This window comes from Aspergillus campestris, assembly GCF_002847485.1.
Source record: "Aspergillus campestris IBT 28561 chromosome Unknown P168scaffold_12, whole genome shotgun sequence".
Taxonomy (NCBI): Eukaryota; Fungi; Ascomycota; class Eurotiomycetes; order Eurotiales; family Aspergillaceae; genus Aspergillus; species Aspergillus campestris.
In genome coordinates, this window is record NW_020194347.1 from 232,769 (window position 1) to 252,108 (window position 19,340).

Genomic DNA, 19,340 nt, shown 5'->3' on the forward strand with positions numbered 1-19,340 from the left:
TGGATATAATATGCCTGCTACTATTCTGCAGTTTGATATAAGATGTGATTGGGTGGAGTAATGACCTTCAGACAGAATACAGAAGAGCAATAAGCTTTCGGTGACTTGCCATTCACTGGACTCTGCAAACAAAGTTCAGTAAGATCTTGATCATTGCAACCCTATCTCGCTCTTCACTGCCAAAAACTTGACTAATATCAATATCAAAACAGTGTTTCTATTCAACCATGACCTCATATCTTTACAGAGTTCTCTCCTTCCAGCCACACCCACGCGTCCCTGCCCTATACAGGCACCAAATCCCCGCTCACAAACAAGGATCTATACTTTCCCCTCTCGTGTGGCGCCATTGGAGAGTTCCTATCCAACCCATGCTACCGTGGCTGTAGTCTTCAGACCGCCCCCATAGACTAACTTCCCGTGGACAAAGGGTATGGGCGCCATCGGCGCAACCGGACTCGTGATTACAAGACGACCTCATTCGTTGTCTGTAGATTGGAATTTTGGTTCTGTGTCCCGGTGGCATCCGAGGATTGCTCTTCTACTATCCTTGCGGAGCATTGCTGTGAATTACAGGGAATATTTCCCGCAGGTAATAGGTGCGGACCTGGGATTCCAAAGTCTAAAGCTACATCTGGTAGATTGTACACATACACCCTAATTGACCCTGTCATGATGACGCTGATAGCGGCCATCTAAAATATAATAACAGAAATACCACCCCCAAGAACAAGAAGCCATTCAATCCCCAATGTTATGGTACCAACAAGGTACCTCCTCCACTCAGAATGACGAGCATCAGGATAAGCCCACAACACGAGCAGACGCCCATTAAACCCAGGCGCAAAGCGTCAAGAACCCCACTCAATCAAGTCAATGCGCACAACGGCATATGGAAATGCGCTGACTGTCGCGATATTTTCTGCGATAGGCTGCTTGCTTACCTCGTGGCTAGCCAATTACACTTCATTGTTTGTTTCGTGGTAGCATTAATATTGCTGAAGGGGATCGTTGAATCGGGGTGAGTTGAGTAGAAGATGACCTGGCCATGGTGATCATGAGGCGCTAACGGGCAGCTACACAGGTCTAGCGACTATGTGGACCATAGTCTTTGCTTGGTCGCGGCTACTGTATCGATGCTGATTTTCCATTTAATTCACAATTTGTGTTGAGGATGGCCTGAATGTGTCGTGATGGGTCGGTCAACTTGGGAGTGCTTAGCGGTTGGAGGTTTCGCGAGGAGTGAGGGTCATACTCATCAATTAATATCCTGTTGCAACAAGAAAGCGAGATTGTCACTTGGCTATACAGTACATCGTGGCTCTTGTGGGCTATGTAAGTAATCCAATCTCAATGCGACATATCGTCTTAGAGTTCTGTTAGTATACTAGATCAAGACCCTTCTATGGCCCCTATGGCACTATATTTCAAGCCAGAGGCCAGCGGTAAAGGACTATAGGCTACTTTCTTCTGTTATGCCTTCCTACGTGTAGCCATGTAGCCTTTTCCTGCAGTATAATGAAGTTCGTAGAGGGACTTGGCTTGATACGCTCTAGAAGGAATAACCATCACAAAATCAATTAAAGAAGACAACGCCCTCTCGTAGCATCTGTACAAATCTTCGTAATAGCCCCCTCAAGCAATTCCCTAAGATAATCCGTAAGGATGAATGATCAACACCCGGCATCGTTTCGGGGTAAGACCGGATTTTCCCCGCATAATCGGCCTGATCTCCGATCTCGATGGAGTCATAAATACGACCCATCGTGACTTCCAACTGACATTTTTGTCGCTCGAGTAATCAATCTTACTATCCATACCCCCTACAAGAAACATGACAGACTTGAAAAAGACCTACAAAATCCTGGTTCTCCCAGGCGACGGGATCGGCCCCGAGGTCATGACCGAAGCCACGAAAGTCCTCTCCACATTCAACAGCCCCACCCTCGCATTCGACCTCCAGGAAGAGCTAATCGGAGGTGCCAGCATCGACACCCACGGGCAGTCTGTCACCCAGGCCGTGAAAGACGCTTCCATTTCTTCCGACGCTGTGCTGTTCGCCGCCGTCGGCGGGCCCAAATGGGACCATATCCGGCGCGGGTTGGACGGGCCCGAGGGCGGCTTGCTGCAGGTGCGCAAGGCCATGGATATTTACGCCAATCTGCGTCCTTGCTCGGTAGACTCGCCGAGTCGGTCGATTGCGCGGGAGTATAGCCCGTTCCGACAGGATATCATTGAAGGGGTGGACTTTGTGGTCGTGCGCGAGAATTGTGGTGGTGCTTATTTTGGGAGGAAGGTCGAGCAGGAGGACTATGGTTTGCTTACCCCCACCCCCTTTCCCCCGTCATAGATTGAATATCAGTGTGCTAATGGGTAAAGCCATGGACGAGTGGGGATACTCGACCGCCGAGATCCAACGCATCGCTCGCCTCTCCGCGGAGCTGGCCCTGCGACACGACCCCCCCTGGCCGGTTATTTCGCTCGACAAGGCCAACGTGCTGGCATCTTCGCGACTCTGGCGACGAGTCGTCGAGGAGACGATAAAGAAAGAGTATCCTCAGGTAAAGCTACTGCATCAGCTCGCAGATTCCGCGTCCCTGATCCTGGCCACCAACCCGCGGGCGTTGAACGGTGTCATCCTGGCGGACAACACCTTCGGCGACATGATCTCCGACCAAGCTGGGTCCCTCGTCGGGACACTGGGGGTGCTCCCCAGCGCCAGCCTCGACGGTCTGCCGCAGGCGGGCGAGGAGGGCAAAGTGAGGGGCTTGTATGAGCCAACCCACGGGTCTGCGCCTACGTACGTCTCCCTACCCGAGTCATAATTGGGGTCAAGGAAGCTAACATGGCAGCAGGATCGCCAACCGGAATATCGCGAATCCCACTGCTATGATCCTTTGCGTGGCGCTCATGTTCCGCTACTCGTTTAACATGGAGAAAGAAGCTCGCCAGATCGAAGAGGCTGTGCGCGCTGTTCTGGATGCTGGAATCCGCACCTCCGATCTAGGAGGCAACTCGGGGACCAAGGAGTTTGGCGATGCAGTGGTTGCAGCACTGCGGGGTGACGTGTCTGGCAAGGCTGCCTCTGCTGCCAGTAATTAGATAGTGCGCTGCACCTGTTCAATCTAGATAAAATAGTGATCTCAAATTGTCACCGTTGACTATTGTTTGTACAAGTCACATGAGTGACTGGTGCCTGATGGTGCCTGAATGATGCATGCAGCATCGGAAGCATAAACCTGGATTACTAAACAATGTATCTCAACGTGGAGTACTCGGTAGGCATGGAAAGACATCCCGCACATATACTCCATGTAGACACGACATGATAGTAAATAAAATATCAGTTGTATATCGCTGTTTCGCAACCAGCGAGGATTAGATCGAACCCAAAACAATCCATACCCCTCCCTATGATGATGACGACAGCGGCATCTTGGTAGTGAAGGGCTAACCCTACCCACCTGTTTGTCCTGTTTGTCCCCCCGCGCATAAAAGAAGAATCATCTGGCAGACATTCCACCCCTTCGACACCAAACCCCTTGCGGCAAACAATCTCCCACCATGGGTCAGGTAGAGGAGCTCCCGGACGACTTCGACGAGTCCCTTAGACTCAACGACAAGCACTTCAAGGAGGACCCTCCGCGGGAATTCCACGCCAATGTGGACGTACCTCCCCCGCCTCCCGGCGCCGCCGGCGAGGATGAGGCGCCCTTCCCTATCAACGAGGAGCGTCTGAAGGAGATCGAAAAGGACCCGTTGGCGCCAAAGATGTCGGCGACGATGGCGTCCGTCAAGTCGAACACCATGGAAGACATCCAGAGCTACATGAACAAGACGCCCTTGTTCATGACGGATATCGATAAGGCGGGCGACGAGCGTAAGTGGCTTCGAAATATCATTTCTTCTTTTCTCTCCACAGACTGCTTTCGTGATGATTCTATTTTCGGGTCCCATTGAAGCTGTACACAACTCATACTCTCGTACGGCGTGAAATGAATACCAGTGGAATGGTAGAATCTGATAATACATGCGGTCATGCATTGTTGATTGCCGTTTGGCATAGATTGGTTCATATGCTAATGTGGAACGCTGTTGATCACAGATGGTGAAAACCCTATGCTTGATGCTATCCAAGCGATCCAAAACGAGGGTACCCGCGGCGAGGTCGCCCAGAACTACCGGGAACAAGGCAACGAAGCCGCGCGGGAAAAGCGTTGGGTCGATGCTAAGGAGTTCTACACCAAGGCTATCGCTATTCTGCAAGCCAAGGTTGACAAGTGGGACCAGCCGGAAGACCTCGCCGCGGAGGAGAAGCTGAAGCGCGAGGTTGAAGAGGCATCTTATATCAATCGTGCTCTGGCCAATCTGGAGTTGAGTATGTTACTGGCTGCCCCTTTGCCCTCGCCGGTTAATCTCGTGAACATATGCTAATGTCCATGCAATAGAAAATTTCCGCTCTACGACCATAGACTGTGCCTCGGTGTTGAAGCTCAATCCCGCCAATGTCAAAGCCTTCTACCGCTCCTCCGCGGCCTTGTACGCGTTGGACAAGATCTCCGAAGCGGAAGACGCCGCGACCCGGGGTCTTGCCATCGACCCCAACAACAAGTCACTGCAGCAGGTTCTGTCGAAAGCCATTGAACGCAAGGCCTCTTTGGAGCGCATCGCGGCCAAGAAACGGGCCGACGATGAGCGCACACGGAAGCAAAGGCTGCTTTTGAGCACCGCGCTGCGGGCGCGGCAGATCCGCACCCGCAAGACGGACCAGCCCGCCGAGATGGAAGACGCGGGCATCCGGCTGTCTCCGGACCCGCTCTCCCCCGAGAGCACCCTGGAGTTCCCGGCTGTCTTCCTGTACCACATGGATGCGCAGTCCGACTTCATCAAGTCGTTCTCCGAGATGAACTGCATCGAGGATCATCTGGAGTACATCTTCCCCTTGCCGTGGGATACCAAGAAGGAGTACACGATGAACGGCGTGGAATGCTTCATGGACACTGTCACCGGTGGGTTGATCAAGGCAGGCAAGAAGCTCCCGCTCCTGGAGATCCTCAGCGGCGGGAAGGTCGAGGTGGTCGACGAACTGGTTCGGATCTACGTGATTCCGTCTGCAAAGACTGGACAGTTCATCTCCGAAATGAAGGCTCGTAAGAACGGCTGAACGACTTGTTCCTTTCCAAGGTGAAGTATGTTTTCAGTCTGCCTGTGGGCTTATCGGGTGCGGGCGCTGTCTACAATCTTTGACCTTTTCAGGCCCAACAGTCCATTTCTCCCGCGGCGTGGCCACACCTCCCGCGCAGACGATGCTGACTTGCTCGGGGAATAACGTGATCATGACATGAACCCCATACCCCTCAGATACCACTGTAGCATGATGGTCTAGACTTGTACTAGGCCAGTTAACTACTGACGGTTGCCGGCACCACACCCGCCAGATATTAGGATAGTTCATCTGTGTGACTGACGTAGATGTGGGTCGACGACCGTGCAAATCGGTGGCACTTAGTCTTGGCAGATATTAAACTGCTTCGATCTCGGGCCCGATGTCCTGATCTCGGATCCGAGATTCTGCATGTTGAATGTTACAGTTTAGTATGTTCCAGAACTGCATGTGCTCGATTATCGTAGGTCATATAACTAACTCAAGTGGTACTGTGTCACTTGCCAACGGGATATACCCACCCTACCGAGGAGTAAAAGGCTGTTTAACCCGTCTTGTCGGCCGAGTGGCAGATATTCTATCAGAGATAGTGGCATCCCTGACGACATCCGGGACTGAATATTTGCTTCTCTCCTAGACGGAATGTCACTGTTACATGTGCACATAAGCAAATAATCTTTTTATTCTAAATTGAGTTAAATCTTAAGGCGCAAGAGGGCATTCTAAGAACCCACGTCTTTGATAGATGCTATATGCTATCCATAGAAACTATCCTAGGGCCCATGGATGGATACATATAACCCTAGGTTTACAGTTATCCAACCAATAAACAACATAGTCCCTTGATCTACTTCCTGTTGGTCTTTGTCGTTTGCATGGCATTGTTTGCCATGATGATGGTGCTTTTAGCCAAGGCGCTGGGCTGGGTTATCACACTTCCTAGTTTCCCCTTTCTTCTCCACCTCTCCCCTCGTCCCATGCCCAATTTACCCCCCGACGAGGTCATCCTGTATCAGCTGTGATTCTCCATACCCACAGCGTCGTGTCGCTATTCGGGTTGCCCTGGCTGAGGATGTGAGCACCAGAATGGTGATCATAATCCTGCCAGTGGCTTTCCTGTGGCATTGTCGAATCCCCTGCCCATTGGATATATCCTTGGTCGACCTCATTAGCATCGTCATCCAGTGTCTAGACAGGGCCACAGATCTAATGTGACCATAGTGACCAGCAAATCCGGGGCTCGGCTGACGATCAAGAATGTCTTCAACGCGAGTACACGCTGCACCTGCAACAAACCCACGGAAGGCTCAAGTTCCAACCCCAGTTGAATCAACTGCCGGCGAATGATGTCCGCTTGGGTCGGAGGACAAACTAGACTGTGATTTCCGAATGAGCAGAAAATTGGCAGCACGTCTGCAGATAATTTGCCGAGTGGCGCTTGGTTTCTAGCTCGTGCTCCCAATGCCAGAAGAAGCAGCCCATCGTGAGAAAAGCGACAGGGCCTTCACGTTCCTGTCCCCGGTAAAATCATAGAGAACGGTCTTGTGGATAATCAATTCCGAACCATCGTAATGGGCTTGGAGCATTCGCGCATGTCGGGGCCCCATGAACGAGATAATCAAAACCTAGCTCTGTGCGTTAGTATCGGTCTTGAACTCGGGGTATTTACTCTTGGGGGGTAGCAAAGCACAACGTACTGGGAAAATATCGTGTTGCTTCAGGAACGGGACTGTATGGAATTTCTCCTGCATCCGAAGGATGCAAAGCAATTCCCCTCGAGTGAGCTTGTCGTTTTCACCATCTATATCGGTTGTCATTAAGCAGAGAAAATGTGGACGTTTTGGAAAATCTCGACTGTGGCCAAGACCCCATGAAAGCCAAGCCACAGGACCGTTGCACTCCTCCAGGTCGAGTGCATAGTGGTTAGTCCTGTAAAAAGACCACTCGGTTAGCAAGGGCGGGGGGAAAAAAAACCGAATGCATGCTGATGTTCCTCGTGGGGAGGGGGGAGAAAAAGCATACGATCTGCACACTATAGCAGGTACATCGGTACCAGTCCGCTTCTTGAACTCGAATGATTGGGCAAACATATAATCCTGCCAATATTCGAACGTGAGTTGAGCCCAGCCCATTGGTGAAATTTCGTTCGTCTCATCGTAGGAGTGCCATTCCATTTCATCGCCTTCGAGTTCGCCGACGTACGGGTGTTCCTCGAGATTGCCCCTGAAAGGATTGAAAAAACATGGCTTAAAAGTAGGTTCTCCGTTCTCATTTAACGTGAAGGGCTTGGCGGAGATATGGAGGTCACTGAGCTCGGCCTCATTATACAAGACATTCTCCGTGTCGTATACCCGGCGTTCGAGTATCCGCAGACGTTCAAGATGCCCTTTGCGTTCTGCTGCATTTGGAGCGGCTTTCTCGGGTGCGGAAGTCATCCTTGAAGGGGCGGGGGGGATGAGGACGTCCTCCGTAGGTTGCGAGAAGCAATGACAAGTGCTGTGGCGGCGACGGCTGATCTATGCCTCTATGACCTGAAAGCAAAAGAAGATGAACAAATACATAGACAATCAACAAAGTGATGAATAGTCTCGCATAATTGCAGTAAAGAAGTAGCGGAGCGACACAAACATTGAATGAGAGAAAGAGGAGAAACGGCCCTGTTTTGAAATGCGGAGGTGGAGGTGAAGGTTGCTGATAACAAAGCGCGCGCAATCACGAGTTCATGGTTGCCCCGGCACATCGGGGTCTTGGCGCAGGATAGATGCCCTAATTACCGGATCCGGTAAGTTAGGGTCCCAACTTGGAACCATAGGCTGCTGTTGTCACTATATCGTACAAAGTGGCAGGGGTATACAGCGGTAATCACGCTATTATAGGCTGTTACGGAAGAGGGGAGTCGAGGTACAAAAGAGTGGGAAGCGCTCTCTGACTGTCCCGGCTTTGACCAGTTTTCTTGACGGGCAAGTATGTATATATCTCGTTAAATGCCTTTTCGAGGAGTACGAAATCGCTTCAATTCCTCGGTGTTATTTGGATGATCGTGACTACTCTCTTTGAAGGAGCCATGTCATCCGGATCTGGAATCGCACCGCCCCGAAATACAATGCTATGGCGAGCATTGTGGCCAAAAGATGGCAAAACCGATCGAACGACGCAAACACAAGAATTCGGATCAGCCTCCAAGTTTACTTTGGAAAACTTTCTGTCTCTTCGCGTCTTACGAACTAAGATAAGTATACATCGTCTTGATTATGATAAATTTGGCTTGGACCAAAGATTCATCGACGAGGCGAATCGTATGTTGTGCGAGTATGACTCCTGGAAGGTATACTGCGACGGCTTCAAGGACGGGCACGGCAAGAAACGAAAAGAGGGTAATTTTTTCCTGGCAAAGCTTTATCAAGATAGTGCCACAAAGGTCGAAAGCAAAGAAGTCAGCGAGTCTATCGTGTCATCCCCTGCAAATCATACTAGGTCGCGGGCCCAAAGAAGGGCCCTTATGGAGGAGCAAGATCAGTCGCCAACTAAATTGAAGGCAGACGCGAATGCAAGCAAGTCGCTGCCAGCTATACTGAAGGGGTCAAAAAAGCCACTGGCACTCCGGTTGAAAGATGCGAGAGAGCCGTCTGATGGCTCCAAAGGGCCACCAAAAACCCCATCTCCCCCGGCTTCCCCCGCTTCCTACCAGTGGAGGTCGCCAGATACCCCTGCTTGGATGCCCAATGAGACGTTTCCAAAGTCTATTGATGAACAGATCGTCAACACAGCTCTTATCAATTTCCTGAATGCCATCACAGAGCATTTCCAGCTTTCCCAGCACTGGACCATGCACCGGAAAGCATTCGAGGCCTTTGTCGAAAAGGGAACTAAGAAAGAGAAACTCTATGAAGCACGAACCGATGGGTATCTGGCAGATGAGAATGCGAGACGTGTCCGTGCCCTTGTTGAGGTCAAAGCGGCGACTAGGGCCAGCCGCACGCTGGAAATATTCATGCAGGAAAGTGCTCAGATGGCGGCCTGGATTCTGGAATACCCAAACGAGCCTCCGGACCCTCTTGGTCGGTAGGTGCGAAGAAAAGGCCAATATCTGGAAAAGATTAAGGGAGATCTCAAGCTAACACAGTGCAAAGCCGTTTCCAGGTGCTACAAGACAGAAACGAAATTTTTCTGAATTTTGCCAGATATGGAAGCAAGTATCTTTCGTACCTGAGAGGGCAAGGGTCGTTTGACGAAACTGACCCGGAGACTTTCATGACAATCTCTGAAGTTGGGCCTTTCAAGACAAGCAGCCTGGGCCACATGGAAAAGCTAGTTCCGATCCTCCTTGCACTCACACTTCGCGCTGTTGAGGACGACGAGCAGGAGCTCTTGGTAGCCAAGAACAAGTGGACAGTATGTATGGGGTGCTAAACGTGCCACATACTGGGTACAGCCGAGCCTTGGGGTTTACAGACAAGAAGAAGAAAAAGCGCATGAACGCACATATATGGTGATCTTTCTCGAGTTGCCTCGTGTCCAAGAAATCTTTACTCTACTCATTTGCTTCTATATATTCACAAGCATCCACTATTTGTTCCTACTGGCCATGCGTCCAGGACTGGATGAATTAATCAAGAAGTTACTCACGACCTTCAATGTAGATATTCTTTGCCTTTCTTTCCCCATTTTTTCTCCAGGAAAGCGGAAAGCCGTGGCGATCTTTGATATCAAAGTGACGACTAACTTAGTACGGAGACCTCCAGAACGTGGTGGCGCATCCCAAAACATGCAATGAACGGCAAGTCATGGAAGAATTCAATGGTTGGATATCAATTTAGAAAGTACAAATTCGGCTATGACAGCCTCGCTCAGAGACAATTGAGCCAGCAGCAACACGCGGGATTTATCCGGAATTGCAAATGCGGGGACCCCTGTACGAAGCCCATGTCGCGAAGTTGCGAGTATCTTCCCCACCGTTCTCTACCTTTTATCGATCAACGGTGTGTTTCTCTGCGATCTTCAGTGATCGACATGATTGTGATTTAGAAGTCAGTTGATCTACTACAGTTTAATTCTACTCAAGTGCCCGCATGGAAGAGGCATCGCCGCGTTGCAGTTTCAACTCCGAAAGTACGCGTCTCCCGGCACTTCAGGCTGAATTCCCAACGGCCAAGCCACCGGATGAACAGGAGTGATTACTTCAACCAATTAGTTACGGATTATACGCCTTCTGGCCCGACTCACGGTCCGTCAACGGCTGCAGACGAGAGCCAGGAATGAGCAGGAATCAGGAAAAAGTCCCTGTCGATCGTATATAAACCCTGAAGAAACCCGGCCAGAATGAAACAACGGACTCAAGCTTGTTACCCATCCTACTTGAAAATAGCAGTTCCCTGTCGTCATAATGGTCCAGCTATCGTCTCTGGCCGCGGCCCTAGCTGTCGGACTTCTTCCGAATCTGTATGTCCCTACAATCTACGCTTCTCGGGTGTGACTATCTAACACCGCGTGTAGAGTCGTCGCTGCAGGTCTCCATGAAGCCGCCGTTGCAAAAGGAAAATTGTACTTTGGCACGGCCACCGACAATGGCGAATTGAGCGACGCGCCCTATCTCAAGCAGCTGGGCAATACCGCTGATTTCGGACAAATCACGCCGTCCAACTCGATGAAGGCGAGTCGCCCCTACTACATTCCCATGTCTATAATCCATTGGACTATGTATGCTAACTTTGACGTAGTGGGAGTCCACTGAACCCTCGCAGAACTCGTTCTCATTTGCCGGCGGGGATGCCATCGCCGACTTGGCCGAGACCAATGGACAGAAGCTGCGCTGTCATACCCTCGTCTGGCACAGCCAGCTTCCCAATTGGGGTACGTCAATTCTAAACCTATGGGCTACCAGTGTGGTTTATACTAAATTGAACAAGTATCAAGCGGCACCTGGACGAACGAGACGCTCCTGGCAGCAATGAAGAACCACATCACGAAGGTGGCTACCCATTACAAGGGACGGTGCTACGCATGGGATGTAGTCAACGAGGGTAAGCTCACCATTCCCCTCAGCACCACCATTGACAGCCATCGAAATAACGCTAACAATCAAAAGCCCTCAACGAAGACGGCACCTACCGCGACAGTCCCTTCTTGAAACACATCGGCGAAGCCTTCCTCCCCATCGCCTTCGCCACAGCAGCAGCAGCAGACCCTACCGCAAAGCTCTACTACAACGACTACAACATCGAATCCCCCGGAGCCAAATCCACCGCAGCCGCCAAGATCGTCAAGCTGATCCAATCCTACGGCGTCAAGATCGACGGTGTCGGCATGCAAGCCCACCTCGTCGTCGGCAGCAGCCCCAGCGAGTCCGCTCTCTCCAGCACGCTCTCCAGCTACACCTCTCTGGGCGTCGAAGCCGCCTACACCGAGCTTGACATCCGCCTGAAACTCCCCTCAACGGACGCTCAGCTCGCGCAGCAGTCGACCGACTACCGCGCCGTGGCAGCCGCCTGCGTCAAAAACACCGACTGCGTGGGCATCACCATCTGGGACTGGACGGATAAGTACTCGTGGGTGCCTGACGTCTTTCCCGGGGAAGGCGATGCCTGCCCGTGGGATAAGAACCTGGCCAAGAAGCCTGCGTATGCGGGGCTGATGGCGGGTCTTGGGGGTGGTGGTTCGTCGACGACGACGACGGCTGGGACTACGATGACTACGACGACGAGCTCTGCCGCGCCGACTTCGACTGGGGTGGCGCAGAAATGGGATCAGTGTGGAGGCTTGCATTGGACGGGACCGATTGTCTGTGTCAGTGGCACGACGTGTCAGAAGCAGAATGATTACTATTCACAGTGTTTGTGAGGGGTATATTGGGTCATATTTAGGTACGCCATGTCGGGTTGTTGTTCTCTGCCTGGGTGTCGATTATAGGTAGTACTCTGATGTACTAGAGTATGCTAGGCAAAAAATGAGTATCTACGTGACGTACTGAGTGGTAGTATATAGCACAAGAAGCCTATACTGAACCGATATATCAACACCCCCACTATACTGGATCTTATATAGGACAAACAGTATCCGTTGCTCAGGAGAATAGATAATGATATAGATAGAATATGGTCGTATAGTAGGTCAACAGTAGTCACGTGTGTAGCTTGGTTGTTAACTTGTCGTCTGACCGTATCGACTCTCCCACCAACGTACACCATCAAGCATTCGAGGACTTCATCGCCATTCCACCACCATTGCTACTACTATCGATAGTCCATCAGCAGAGACAGCACCAAATGTGAACTAGCCATAGAACCACGTTGAGTGTAACGGGATGAAGAAGAACGGGAAATTGACGGCCGGTCCTGACCGTTTTAATTAGTGATATTTCTCATCTGTGGAGACCTTGTGATGGCGAATCCACTGCGTCGGACACTTACCGAGTTGAAGACGGGCAAGTGCCGCATCCGAGCCGCCCGTTTCCGCTACAATGTCGATGGTTCTGTGGTTTGGCTCGGGCCGACGACGCGGATGCAGTTCAAAGTGGAGCCCGGCCAGGCCTAGAATGGATAATAGAGAAATGAAGATCGGTACCTGGCATGGCTGATGGATTGGGCATAGATCAGGACGATCCGACATGTGTGAGCCTACGATGAGCCTACGGGAAGCTTGGAGACAAGCTGGTGAAGTTGGTACTTTGACGGGGATAAATTGAATTGACAACAACTGCAAGTTACAACAACTACTTAGATGCGATGAAAGCCTCATACGCCTGGACCAGCTCATAAATCGCCGTCACATACTCGGTCGCGCGCGGGCCCCCAATCGTGCCCGGGCCCATATGATTCATGACATACGTGATGGTTATCTGGCGATCGATGTCGACCACCCCGATGGAACCACCCCAACCCCCCCACCAGCATACTCGGCCAGCAGGCAACCAGCTCATTGAATTCTTCTCCTCCTCAGACAGACTCAACGGCGGGGACAACGCGAACCCCATCCCAAAGCGCACAGGCATATCCATCACGATCTCCTTGTCCGGGGACTGCTCCCGAAAGATCGCATCGATAGTCTCCGCGCCCATGAATCGGCGCCCGTCAACGGTACCATTCTGTGCGACGACAGACAAGATGCGGTTGACGCTACGCGCGTTGCCAATGCCGCCCATGGACGGGATTCCAGCGCTCCAGAAAGCTGGCGTCGCTGACTCGGTCGCAGGTAACGAGCCCCCGCCCAAAACCCTCATGACCAAGCTCTCCGGACCGGGCATGTCCTTGAACGGTGGCGGCGGGACCATCTCCCCGATCCGGCCCCATTCGCTCGCCGGCACCCCGAAGTGAAAGTCCGCGGCCCGCGGCGTGGCCAGCTCGTCGCGCACAAACTCTCCCAGCGGCTTCCCGGCCACGCGGCGCACCAGCGCATCCGTAAGATAGCCCTGCGAGAGGGCGTGGTAGCCAGCAACAGTGCCGGGGGTCCACCAGGGCTCCTGGCGAGCGAGGGCGTCCGCGGCGGCCGGGAGATCGTACAGTTGATCAGCGGGAAGAGGCGGATTCCAAGACGGCAAGCCAGCCGTGTGGCCTAGCACATGGCGGACAAGGATATCGTCGCGACCGGCGCCGGCGATCTCCGGCCAGTAGGTCACCAGCGGCGCATCCGGGTCGACCAGGCCGCGGTCGATGAGCAACAGGACGCCCAGGTTGGAAATGGGCTTAGAGAGTGACCAGACGGGCACAATAGTGTGCTCCGACCAGGGTTTGGAGCGTGCGGGATCGGCGTGTCCGCCCCAGATGTCGACGACCGTCTCGTCACCAATGGTAACACACAGCGAAGCACCAAGCTCGTCGCCGCTGGCGATGTTCTTCTCAAGGCGCTCGCGCAGCGGCGCGAAGGCCGGGTGGCAGGTTCCTGCAGTCGCTACTGTCATGGTGTTGATGCGGCGCTCTGGTTGTTTGAATTCACTGGATGATGAACAAGCCCAGGCATCGGTTGAAGATTATATACCTTTTCAGAAGGATTACTTTGATTATCAAGCATGGAGAATATATACCTTGTTAGAAGGATCAGAAGGATCACTCGGATTATAGAGCATGGAGAATATAACTACTACCTTGATAGAAGGATCACTTCGATTATAAAGCATGAAGAATATACTGAACTTACCTTGTTAGAAGGATCACTTCGATTATAAAGCATGGAAAATATAACCAACCACCTTATTAGAAGAATCACTTCGATTATAAAGCATTATAATGGCGTGATGATTAGATGGGGGTGGTTACCGTCGTGATGGGGACAGGGGCCCCTGGTTAGTCTGGGACCAAGAGCGACTCATATCAAAAGTCGTCGCTGGCGGTATGGAATCGGGGAATATGATTACCAAGCTTTTACTAAGAAGTAGCTGCCATTGTTTTGTGTGGGGATGAAGTTGAAGGGCGCCTGCATTCAGTCCTGTCTGTTAGGGCTGCGATGGATGATGTCATCGTGGAACAAGGAGGCCACCACTCTTTCAAATCGTCCTGCATAGCCGACACCCTATGCTCTGTGCCTTTCGGGTTCAATCCAGGGGAGAATAAATATACTCTACTGCCGAATATAACAGCCAGGGGAGCCACATGCCGCAGAGTGACTCCGATCTCCGGTTCCGCGGGTCGATGACACCATCACCCGGGCTTCCGGCCGTTCCTAGAATGAACATTTAACACGACTATCGGGGGCATTCCAGTTCCGACATGCATTCACGGTTCCAGCATGGCAGATTTAGACCAATATAGAAGAGACAGTGCTAGCAGCAGCGCTTTGTCGCAGCTGGATACCGCGCACCCAACGCGCGGCGACACCGCGTTCGCCGGCGACGGGTCGTCGCCGATTAGCAGACACCAAAGCCGCGTGGAGATATCGCGCATCCAGACGCTTCGTTTGACGGCGCAGTCCACTGTCGGTACGACAAAGGGTCGTACACCGCGCGATCAATGGCTGCCGATGGGCGCAGGAAAGGAATACCCGCCGGAGCTGCCAGACCCGGAGAAGTACGTTGTCGAGTTCACCGACGCCGACGACCCGTGCCATCCCCACAACTGGCCGATCGGTAGGAAGGTCCTGCTGTCGGTCATTCTGGCCTACGTGACATTCGTTTCGTCCTTCGCCAGCGCCATCTTCTCGTCAACGGTCGGCGCCACCAGCGAGCAGTTCGGCGTCAGCACCGAGGTCACTACCTTGGGCGTGACCTTGTACGTCCTCGGGTTCGCCGCAGGCCCGACCTTCTGGGCGCCGGCGAGTGAGCTGATCGGACGACGCTGGCCCATCACGGCCGGCGTGTTCGGGTACAGCATCTTCACGATCGCCACAGCGACGGCCAAGGATGTGCAGACTCTGATGCTGACGCGGTTCTTCGCGGGGCTGTTCGGCGCCAGTCCGCTCGCGATCGTGCCCGCGACCTTCGCAGACATGTACAGCAACCGGACGCGCGGCGTCGCGATCGCAATGTTCGCCATGGCCGTCTTCGTGGGGCCGTTCGCGTCCCCGTTCACGGGGGGGTTCATCGTGATGAGCTACCTGGGGTGGCGCTGGACGATGTACATCTCCGCGATCATGGGATTTCTAGGGACAGTGCTGCTGTTGGTCTTCTTCCGCGAGACGTACGCGCCGCTGGTGCTCGTGGAGAAGGCGCAGAAGCTGCGGCGGCAGACGCGCAACTGGGGCATCCACGCGCGGCAGGACGAGGTCGAGCTGGACTTCGACGAGCTGATCACGGTCAACTTCAGCCGGCCGTTCCGTATGCTCTTCACCGAGCCGATCGTCTTCCTGGTGACGGTCTACATGTCGTTCATCTATGGGCTGATGTACGCCCTGCTGGCGGCCTACCCGGTGGTCTTCCAGGGCATCCACGGGATGAATCTAGGCGTCGGCAGTCTGCCGTTCATCGGGCTGATCGTGGGCGAGTTCCTCGGCGGGATATACACGCTCCTGGGGCAGAAGTCATACACGCGGAAGTTGCTCAACAACAACAACGTGCCCGTCCCGGAGTGGAGGCTGCCGTCCGCGATTGTCGGCGGGATAGCGTTTACGCTCGGTTTATTCTGGTACACTTCTCTCGCTTGTCTTGCACCTTTATCGCGCGTACTTTACCTTCCAGCTGGTGCCGGATGAAACGCGCTAACTAGAAAACAGGTTCGGGTGGACAGGCTGGACGAACGACATCCACTGGATGGCCCCCACAGCGTCCGGGGTGCTGGTTGGGTTCGGCATCTTCTGCATCTTCCTCCAATGTTTCAATTATCTGATCGACTCTTATCTGCAATTGTATGCTTCCCCCCCCCCAGATACTACCCTGCATATCTCGCCAAGCGATCGCGATCTCAGCTAACGGGAGATATCTCCGTAGTGCTGCGTCGGTGTTCGCCGCGAACACGATCTTGCGGTCGGCGGTGGGCGCATGCTTCCCCCTGTTCTCGAAGCAGATGTTTGTGAATTTAGGGGTGCAGTGGGCGGGGACGCTACTGGGGTGTCTGTCGGCGATTATGATTCCCATTCCCCTGGGATTCATCCTGCTGGGGCCGAGGTTGCGGAAGAAGAGTAAATTTGCGCCCACGGCGGCGGTGTTTGCGGAGAAGGAGTAGACATATCTGTTTCTTTCTTCCTGTTTTCTGTCTGTAAACATCTGGTGAATTTTTTTTGTTCTATTTCGAATTGATTCAATAGCACGTGTCCTGGAAAGTGACGGCCGAGTTAGGGTTGGCCCCGCACGAGATAGCAGCGTCGCGTCAACCCAGCCGCGGTAATGATCCATGATGATCAAGGCAGTTCCAGAGATAAGATAGGGCATTACCTAACCGACTAACCGAATCGATAGATGCCAAATGAATAATGATCCCCATTTGGCCACCGTCTCCGTGAGCACCGTGATTCGCCATCGGGCGGGGGTCCGCAGGGGGCGAATAAATCGGATTATCAGTGGTTGCCGGCGTCGGTCCCATGGATCCACCGCAAGATGCTCACGCGAAGGGGGATGATAAGAGGGAAAAATTTCGAACCTATTTTTTAGCCGATCGCCCCCGTTGAGCTGGCTGGGTTCCTCTTGTTCTTCCTTTCTCGTTCTCTTTTCGTGTTGTGTTGGTTCTTTTCTGCTCTTTGAGCTTTCCTTGCTGGGTTTCTCCCATCCCTGGAGGTAGGATATCTCCTATTAGCTCCTATTGTATAGCCATCCATCATGGGTTTATCCGACTGGGTGCATCGCACCAACCTCTCGGTGGCGCGGAGCCCTATTGGGCGTTGGTTCTTGCTCGAGAACTCCGGCCATGTATGTACCCCCCATTTCTCTTCCCCTCTCCCTCCCCCTCATTCAAGGGTTGGATGTGAGAATGATGAAGAGACTAACGAAGACAGCCCCGCGAACGCAAAGGTGCCTTCTTTTTCACCGAGATCCGGGCCGGGTTGGCGACTTTCTTCGCCATGGCCTACATCATTAGCGTCAACTCCAATATCACGTCCAAGTCGGGGGGTAACTGCGTGTGCCCCGCCGACGACCCCGACAACTGCAACTCGAACACCGACTACCTGATGTGCGTGCAGGAGATCAACCGCGATATGGTCACGGCGACCGCTGCCATCTCCGCCCTGGGGACGTTCTTCATGGGCCTCCTCGCCAACCTCCCCGTCGCCATCGCCCCCGGAATGGGCCTTAACGCTTACTTCGCCTACACCGTGGTCGGGTACCACGGACAGGGCATGATCCCCTACTCGATCGCGCTGACGGCGGTGTTCGTGGAGGGCTGGGTCTTCCTGGGACTGACGTTGCTGGGCATTCGGCAGTGGCTAGCGCGGGCGCTGCCAGCGTCGATCAAGCTGGCCACGGGTGCCGGAATCGGATTGTACTTGACGTTGATCGGACTGAGTTACAGCGCGGGCATCGGATTGGTCACAGGGGCCCAGGACACGCCGATGGAGCTGGCGGGGTGCTCAGACGCGCTCCGCCAGGATGGACTGTGCCCGTCGGCGGACAAGATGCGCAGCCCGACGATGTGGGTGGGCATCTTCTGCGGCGGCGTGCTGACGGCGTGTCTGATGCTGTACCGGGTCAAGGGCGCCGTGATCATCGGGATCCTGTTGGTGTCGATCATCAGCTGGCCGCGGCCGACGGCGGTGACCTACTTCCCGCACACGCCGCTGGGCGACAACATGTTCGACTTCTTCAAGCAAGTGGTGACCTTCCACCCGATCAAGCGCACGCTCCTCGCCATGGAGTGGGACCTTACGGGGCACGGGGCCGAGTTCGGCCTGGCGTTCATCACCTTCCTCTACGTGGACATCCTCGACACGACGGGCACGCTGTACTCGATGGCCAAGTTCGCCGGCACGATCGACGAGCGCACGCAGGACTTCGAAGGCAGCGCCATGGCCTACATGGTCGACGCGATCACCATCTCGATCGGCGCGCTGCTGGGCACGCCGCCCGTCGCGGCGTTCGTCGAGAGCGGTGCCGGTATCTCCGAGGGCGGGCGCACGGGGCTAACGTCGTGCGTCACGGGCTTCTGCTTCTTCATCGCCGTGTTCTTCGCGCCCATCTTTGCCTCCATCCCGCCGTGGGCCACCGGCTGCACGCTGGTGCTTGTGGGCGCGCTGATGTGCAAGGCCGCCGCGGAGATCAACTGGCGGTACTATGGCGACGCTGTCCCCGCCTTCCTGACCATCGCCATCATGCCGTTCACGTACAGTATCGCGTACGGGCTGATCGCCGGTATCCTCAGCTACATGCTGCTGAACATGATCGTGTGGGTGGTGGAGGTCGGGTCCCGGGGCCGTCTGGTGCCGCCCAACAAGCACGAGAAGGACCCCTGGACGTGGCGGATCGCCGGCGGGTTCTTCCCCCCGTGGCTGCAGCGGTTGTTCCGGGGGAAGAAGGACTTCTGGCGGGGGGACGAGTCGCAGTTCGCGGAGGACGAGTGGCGAGACGGTGAGCCGCGATTAGGCGAGGTGGTGGTGGAAGAGTCGATCAACTCGCAGGAGCCTGTGCGGGAGAAGGCGGAACATCCCAAAGCATAATAATCTTCATTTGTTGGTTTCTTGGGTATCTGGAGTCAGGGTCTGTCGTGATTAGCTTTTTGGTTGGACATTGTCTCGAACGGTTTCTTTGTTGTCCGTGGTGTAACAGGGGCGACGTTGTACAGGGAAGATAATTCCGTTGATTGGGGATTGCATCATGTCGTGACTT

At 53.7% G+C, this 19,340-nt stretch overlaps 10 protein-coding genes across 10 annotated transcripts; 8 read left to right on the forward strand and 2 right to left on the reverse strand.

The window, feature by feature from the left end:
* Positions 1-760: 760 nt before the first annotated feature.
* On the forward strand, positions 761-1,298 carry P168DRAFT_292949 (uncharacterized protein). The gene is made up of 2 exons (XM_024837705.1): positions 761-1,021; positions 1,085-1,298. The coding sequence occupies exons 1-2, from the start codon at positions 789-791 to the stop codon at positions 1,170-1,172; spliced, it is 321 nt and encodes a 106-aa protein (XP_024689649.1). The 5' UTR covers positions 761-788; the 3' UTR covers positions 1,173-1,298.
* Positions 1,299-1,577: 279 nt separating this feature from the next.
* Positions 1,578-3,102, forward strand: P168DRAFT_274656 (3-isopropylmalate dehydrogenase; the record flags this gene model as incomplete). Its single annotated transcript, XM_024835444.1, has 3 exons — positions 1,578-2,315; positions 2,380-2,800; positions 2,856-3,102. Exons 1-3 carry the CDS (start codon positions 1,835-1,837, stop codon positions 3,100-3,102), a joined length of 1,149 nt encoding a protein of 382 aa, XP_024689650.1. The 5' UTR covers positions 1,578-1,834.
* A 462-nt stretch (positions 3,103-3,564) lies between these two features.
* Positions 3,565-5,164, forward strand: P168DRAFT_321481 (HSP70/90 family co-chaperone CNS1; the record flags this gene model as incomplete). The annotated part of the gene is made up of 3 exons (XM_024840474.1): positions 3,565-3,880; positions 4,106-4,378; positions 4,449-5,164. The coding sequence occupies 3 exons, from the start codon at positions 3,565-3,567 to the stop codon at positions 5,162-5,164; spliced, it is 1,305 nt and encodes a 434-aa protein (XP_024689651.1).
* Positions 5,165-6,609: 1,445 nt separating this feature from the next.
* P168DRAFT_284606 (uncharacterized protein) lies at positions 6,610-7,599 on the reverse strand (the record flags this gene model as incomplete). The annotated part of the gene is made up of 3 exons (XM_024836139.1): positions 6,610-6,789; positions 6,862-7,093; positions 7,187-7,599. The coding sequence occupies 3 exons, from the start codon at positions 7,597-7,599 to the stop codon at positions 6,610-6,612; spliced, it is 825 nt and encodes a 274-aa protein (XP_024689652.1).
* Positions 7,600-8,123: 524 nt separating this feature from the next.
* P168DRAFT_329807 (uncharacterized protein) lies at positions 8,124-9,729 on the forward strand. Its single transcript, XM_024841509.1, has 2 exons — positions 8,124-9,226; positions 9,295-9,729. The coding sequence occupies exons 1-2, from the start codon at positions 8,199-8,201 to the stop codon at positions 9,572-9,574; spliced, it is 1,308 nt and encodes a 435-aa protein (XP_024689653.1). The 5' UTR covers positions 8,124-8,198; the 3' UTR covers positions 9,575-9,729.
* On the forward strand, positions 9,559-9,986 carry P168DRAFT_58603 (uncharacterized protein). Its single transcript, XM_024842026.1, has one exon. The coding sequence runs from the start codon at positions 9,651-9,653 to the stop codon at positions 9,936-9,938; it is 288 nt and encodes a 95-aa protein (XP_024689654.1). The 5' UTR covers positions 9,559-9,650; the 3' UTR covers positions 9,939-9,986.
* Positions 9,987-10,547: 561 nt separating this feature from the next.
* P168DRAFT_299408 (putative endo-1,4-beta-xylanase) lies at positions 10,548-12,001 on the forward strand (the record flags this gene model as incomplete). Its single annotated transcript, XM_024838336.1, has 5 exons — positions 10,548-10,603; positions 10,658-10,814; positions 10,882-11,014; positions 11,071-11,184; positions 11,250-12,001. 5 exons carry the CDS (start codon positions 10,548-10,550, stop codon positions 11,999-12,001), a joined length of 1,212 nt encoding a protein of 403 aa, XP_024689655.1.
* An 837-nt stretch (positions 12,002-12,838) lies between these two features.
* On the reverse strand, positions 12,839-14,388 carry P168DRAFT_306970 (serine hydrolase domain-containing protein). Its single transcript, XM_024839069.1, has one exon. It carries the CDS (start codon positions 14,055-14,057, stop codon positions 12,873-12,875), a length of 1,185 nt encoding a protein of 394 aa, XP_024689656.1. The 5' UTR covers positions 14,058-14,388; the 3' UTR covers positions 12,839-12,872.
* A 308-nt stretch (positions 14,389-14,696) lies between these two features.
* Positions 14,697-16,836, forward strand: P168DRAFT_292955 (MFS transporter). Its single transcript, XM_024837706.1, has 3 exons — positions 14,697-16,212; positions 16,301-16,432; positions 16,515-16,836. The coding sequence occupies exons 1-3, from the start codon at positions 14,882-14,884 to the stop codon at positions 16,747-16,749; spliced, it is 1,698 nt and encodes a 565-aa protein (XP_024689657.1). The 5' UTR covers positions 14,697-14,881; the 3' UTR covers positions 16,750-16,836.
* Positions 16,837-17,261: 425 nt separating this feature from the next.
* P168DRAFT_292958 (NCS2 family permease) lies at positions 17,262-19,328 on the forward strand. Its single transcript, XM_024837707.1, has 2 exons — positions 17,262-17,429; positions 17,516-19,328. The coding sequence occupies exons 1-2, from the start codon at positions 17,340-17,342 to the stop codon at positions 19,169-19,171; spliced, it is 1,746 nt and encodes a 581-aa protein (XP_024689658.1). The 5' UTR covers positions 17,262-17,339; the 3' UTR covers positions 19,172-19,328.
* The last annotated feature ends 12 nt before the right edge of the window (positions 19,329-19,340 follow it).

Excerpts from the sequence above, each read along its gene's own strand:
- P168DRAFT_292949 (XM_024837705.1), top strand. The coding sequence starts at position 789 with ATGACGAGCATCAGGATAAGCCCACAACACGAGCAGACGCCCATTAAA. Across the intron at positions 1,022-1,084 it reads AAGGGGATCGTTGAATCGGG|GTCTAGCGACTATGTGGACC; the intron begins GTGAGTTGAGTA and ends GCAGCTACACAG.
- P168DRAFT_329807 (XM_024841509.1), top strand. The coding sequence starts at position 8,199 with ATGATCGTGACTACTCTCTTTGAAGGAGCCATGTCATCCGGATCTGGA. Across the intron at positions 9,227-9,294 it reads CCTCCGGACCCTCTTGGTCG|CCGTTTCCAGGTGCTACAAG; the intron begins GTAGGTGCGAAG and ends CACAGTGCAAAG.
- P168DRAFT_58603 (XM_024842026.1), top strand. The coding sequence starts at position 9,651 with ATGGTGATCTTTCTCGAGTTGCCTCGTGTCCAAGAAATCTTTACTCTA.
- P168DRAFT_306970 (XM_024839069.1), bottom strand. The coding sequence starts at position 14,057 with ATGACAGTAGCGACTGCAGGAACCTGCCACCCGGCCTTCGCGCCGCTG.
- P168DRAFT_292955 (XM_024837706.1), top strand. The coding sequence starts at position 14,882 with ATGGCAGATTTAGACCAATATAGAAGAGACAGTGCTAGCAGCAGCGCT. Across the intron at positions 16,213-16,300 it reads TTTACGCTCGGTTTATTCTG|GTTCGGGTGGACAGGCTGGA; the intron begins GTACACTTCTCT and ends ACTAGAAAACAG. Across the intron at positions 16,433-16,514 it reads ATCGACTCTTATCTGCAATT|TGCTGCGTCGGTGTTCGCCG; the intron begins GTATGCTTCCCC and ends ATATCTCCGTAG.
- P168DRAFT_292958 (XM_024837707.1), top strand. The coding sequence starts at position 17,340 with ATGGGTTTATCCGACTGGGTGCATCGCACCAACCTCTCGGTGGCGCGG. Across the intron at positions 17,430-17,515 it reads TGCTCGAGAACTCCGGCCAT|CCCCGCGAACGCAAAGGTGC; the intron begins GTATGTACCCCC and ends TAACGAAGACAG.